Source organism: Salvelinus namaycush, unplaced genomic scaffold, assembly GCF_016432855.1.
Source record: "Salvelinus namaycush isolate Seneca unplaced genomic scaffold, SaNama_1.0 Scaffold656, whole genome shotgun sequence".
NCBI classification, from domain to species: domain Eukaryota; kingdom Metazoa; phylum Chordata; class Actinopteri; order Salmoniformes; family Salmonidae; genus Salvelinus; species Salvelinus namaycush.
In genome coordinates this window covers 136057-140593 of record NW_024061371.1, presented here as the reverse complement: position 1 = coordinate 140593, position 4537 = coordinate 136057, and the positions used below count along the sequence as shown (strand labels likewise).

General features: G+C 41.2%; 1 protein-coding gene across 1 annotated transcript; it reads left to right on the top strand.

The window, feature by feature from the left end:
* The first annotated feature begins 2395 nt into the window (after nt 1-2395).
* On the top strand, nt 2396-3523 carry LOC120042333 (equistatin-like). Its single transcript, XM_038987142.1, has 4 exons — nt 2396-2447; nt 3098-3229; nt 3328-3413; nt 3497-3523. The coding sequence occupies exons 1-4, from the start codon at nt 2396-2398 to the stop codon at nt 3521-3523; spliced, it is 297 nt and encodes a 98-aa protein (XP_038843070.1).
* The last annotated feature ends 1014 nt before the right edge of the window (nt 3524-4537 follow it).

Genomic DNA, 4537 nt, shown 5'->3' with positions numbered 1-4537 from the left:
ACTTTTCATACAGTTTGCGCCAAGCGAAGCTACGTCAAAAAAGATGGCGTCCTAAGCCACTAACATTTTTCGACAGAAACACGATTTATCATAATAAATTGTTCCTACTTTGAGCTGTTCTTCCATCAGAATCTTGGGCAAAGAATCCTTTCTTGGGTCTAATCGTCTTTTGGTCGAAAGCTGTCCTCTTGCCATGCAGAAATGCACATTGCGTTCGGCATGAACTGGAACGGTGCCCAGAGATTCACAGTGGCTCAGAAATAAATGTCCCAAAATCGCACTAAACGGATATAAATTGCTATAAAACGCTTTAAATTAACTACCTTATGATGTTTTTAACTCCTATAACGAGTAAAAATATGACCGGAGAAATATAACAGGCTACACTAATGCTTGGAAAAACAGTAGGTCGGTATCCTCCGCGCGCATGACGCACCTAGAAAAGAGGTCCTACCTACAGGATTTTTTCATTTATAGTGGCTGTGATTGGGCAATCGATACCATTCAAAGCGTCATCACGTAAAGGCATCCAGGGGAAGACGTAAGCAGTGTCCGTATACTAATAGGAATAACAGTGGCCTTAAAACTGACTCCAGAACAGGGGCCAAAATGTGTGAAATCTGACTCCATGTCAGGGAAATTGCTGTAGAATGAGTTCTGTTCCACTTAGATAATATGCATATTGTACGATCAAGAAGTTTGTAGGAAGCCGTTTCAAAAATTACACGATTTCCATAAATAGTGACAACAGCACCCCCTAGCCTTAACAGGTTAACCTGTTTGGGCTGCAGGGGCAGTATTGAGTAGCCGGATAAAAGGTGCCCATTTCAAACGGCCTCGTACTCAATACTTGCTCGTACAATATGCATATTATTATTACTATTGGATAGAAAACACTCTCTAGTTTCTAAAACCGTTTGAATTATATCTGTGAGTAAAACAGAACTCATTTTGCAGCAAACTTCCTGACAGGAAGTGGAAAATCTGAAATCGATGCTCTGTTCTAGGCCCTGCGTATAAATGTCCTTGATATATATCAGTATACATGCACTTCATACGTCTTCCACTAGATGAAAACAGTCAATAGAACTAAGTCTGATGACTCTAATGTGAAGGGGGGTCGAAGGAGACAGAAATTCGATATGACACTTCGACTGGCTGTTGTCATATCGATCCCGTTAACGGGACTGCAGCCATAAGAAGTTAATCCCTCCAGTTCAGAATCACCACCTCCACTAGCTAATATCTCTGTTAATCCCTCCAGTTCAGCATCACCACCTCCACTAGCTAGTATCTCTGTTAATCCCTCCAGTTCAGAATCACCACCTCCACTAGCTAGTATCTCTGTTAATGCAATCGCAGTGTTAGAATTCTAAAAATATCTTCATTACGACATAAGGCTTATGTTATAGCGAGAGAGTGGCCAAAACCTGGGCGCAAAACTACTAGTACACAGTTCGACAGATATATGAAAAAGCATCATAAAATGTTTCTTACTTTTGGTGATCTTCCATCAGAATGTTGGACAAGGGGTCCTTTGTCCAGAACAGTCGTTGTTTGGATTTAGAACATCGTTTTTCCCTCTTGAACTAGCAAGCACACTGGCCAAGTGGCGCGAAGCTCTCCATTCTGAACAAAGGGCACACAACGCAACACGCCTAACGTCCCGAATAAATTTCAAAAATCTAATAAAACTATATTGAAAAAACATACTTTACGATGATATTGTCACATGTATCAAATAAAATCAAAGCCGGAGATAGTAGTCGCCTATAACGAAAGCTATTCAGAAGGCAATCCCACTGTCCTCTTCGCGCCTTCCTGAAAACATGAAATCGGTGACACGTCATTCCAAGAGGACGTATTCCATCTCAGACCATAATCACCTCATTTCTTCTCTCACTGCATCTTGACATCCAGGGGAAGGTGTATGACGTGCATGTATACTAATAGCTATCATGCCCATTTATAGGCAGGACTTAGAAGAGAGCCTCGATTTCAGACTTTCCACTTCCTGGTCAGGAAGTTTGTGCCAAATTAGTTCTGTTTCACTCACAGATATAATTCAAACGGTTTTAGAAACTAGAGTGTTTTCTATCCAATAGTAATAATAATATGCATATTGGTACGAGCAAGAATTGAGTACGAGGCCGTTTAAATTGGGCACGTTTTTCCCCAAGTGACAACAGCGCCCTCTGTCCTCATCAGGTTAAATATTTCTAAAAAATATATTTTGAATTTCGCGCCCTGCACTTGAAGTGGCTGTTGTCATATTGTGCCCGGCTTCGGGCTTGCAGCCCAAAGAAGTTAACCTCTCCTCTAGTAACCACAGCCATTCCAGATTTAAAAATGCTCAACTAATCTTACACTCTTTCTCTCTCAGGAGACGATCACCATGGCGATATTGACCATCCTTCTGCTTGTCAGCACAGCTTTTGCTCTGGGAGGTAAGCGTGACATACCTCACACCTACTCACCTACATTTAATAAAAACATTTGTTGGTGTTGCTCTGTCCTACTTCACACACATGTAGGTATTAATATGCAGGTGTGAATGGAAATGCGTTTCTATTCATAACCAGTTTCTCCATGGAACACCCTCTGAGAGGTCAGACATTATCAACCTTGACACTGGAGAAATGAAGGTTGTGCCTTGCAGAAGGGCACATAGATAGATATATGAACTTGTCAGCTCACTGATTTGAACTGCTGGCCCAACTCTCAAACAGCAGGCTACCTGCCACTCCTCTAGTTCCAGAGATGTATATTGGTGTCTAGATGCTGGACTGAGGTATTCTGATATGAACGGTTTGATCATTCAACTGGATGTATGATTGGATTGTCTAGCAACTATCAGGAAATAACACTGATACAATTTCCAGTCTTAGTTTCATCAGGTCTTCTACAAAACACAGAAACTGGAATTTGACTCCACAGGCCTTTTAAACAAGTAGCAGAACTTCAATATTTAGCCAGGAAACTACTTCTGTATAAGGCCCATATGGGACACACCCCAAGATTCCAGAATGTATGTCCAGAAATGTATATTGTCCTGCAATGTTATGGTCACATTACAATGTATGTTACCTGTGTACAGATGCTATGATACGACCCAAGACCCCATGTGAGGATGCTAGACATGCCGCTTTAAATGGCTCAATTGGAGCCTACGTCCCCACGTGTGATGACAATGGACAATACACCCCCGAGCAATGTTGGGGCTCTACAGGTTAACACTGGTGCACACGCACGCACAAAATAATCAATTCAGTTGAATGTGACAATTCAATGTGTATATATTGTATATGCAACATGTCTTTCTGGTAGGTTACTGTTGGTGTGTGACCAGTACTGGACAGAAGATCCAGTGTACTGAGACTCCACCAGGCATTGCTATCAACTGTTCCACCAAGGTGTGTGTATATACATACTCTTTCACTAAATGTTACTTCTTTGCAGCTGGTTATTGATGTGTATTTTTGTTTTCTAATTGTAGATGAAAGGTGTTGGAAGTAAGATGTAGAAGACTGACAGTTGCCTTTAATGTACTACAGGAACTGACTCACATTCCATTCAAATAAATACATGAAGAAATCCTGATATTAAACTGTTGTTTTACTTACTTCATTGTTGGTGTGATATGCTGAACAATGTATATGAACCAGTTCATTTCTGGGAAATGGAGGAAGGAGTAGGACTGTTATGGTGACTGTATTACCACCACACCGGCAGTTACAGGACATGAAGGCAGTCAAATTCCACGTGACCATGTAGTAATTAGGCTTCTCCAAGCTCTGATGCTGGTGATGGTCATTAGTAGTCTACCACACTTGCTAACTGCCTGGTACTCAGCACTCTATTGTCCCTCTAATCACTCTGACATCAACTCTGATTGGTGGAAATCAGCAAGATTGACAGCTAAGAAGGGGGTTGTGGGGTTTAGTCACGTGCACAGGCAAGGCCTTCCTAATGCCTGTGGATCTTGGGTCCATGATATGGGGCATCAGCCTACTCAGTGACACCCACGGAACACAACTGAAAGAGTTTACAAATATTCACATCCTAACTCTGACTGCAGGACTTGGACTGTGGAATCAAATCTGTCAGTATTTCCTTTGTGTGGGTTTCTCTATATTCATTTTAATTATGGCATCTTTGGTCCTCCGTCGACATCGAAATGTCATTCCAATATATATATATATATATATATACAGGAGTTCAGCAGAGTCCATAATCAGAACCATGCTACTCTGAGGCTGAAGAATTGTTCCAGGCCACAGAGGGATGAAAGACCCCTTTACTGAGTCTACATCTTCACATTTCACTAAATCATTCCATTGCTTGCTTCTTGCATTATATCATCCTGTAAAATAAAGTACATGCTCTTCATCTTACATGAGTAAATGTTGTATTAGAACCTGTAGGATGACTTGATGATTCATATCTCCTGGTTTCGTTACATGTTGATGCCATCTGATCTTTTAGGGCCAGACTGATCTATTCATGTTCAGGGTACTTCATGTTCATGCCCATATTT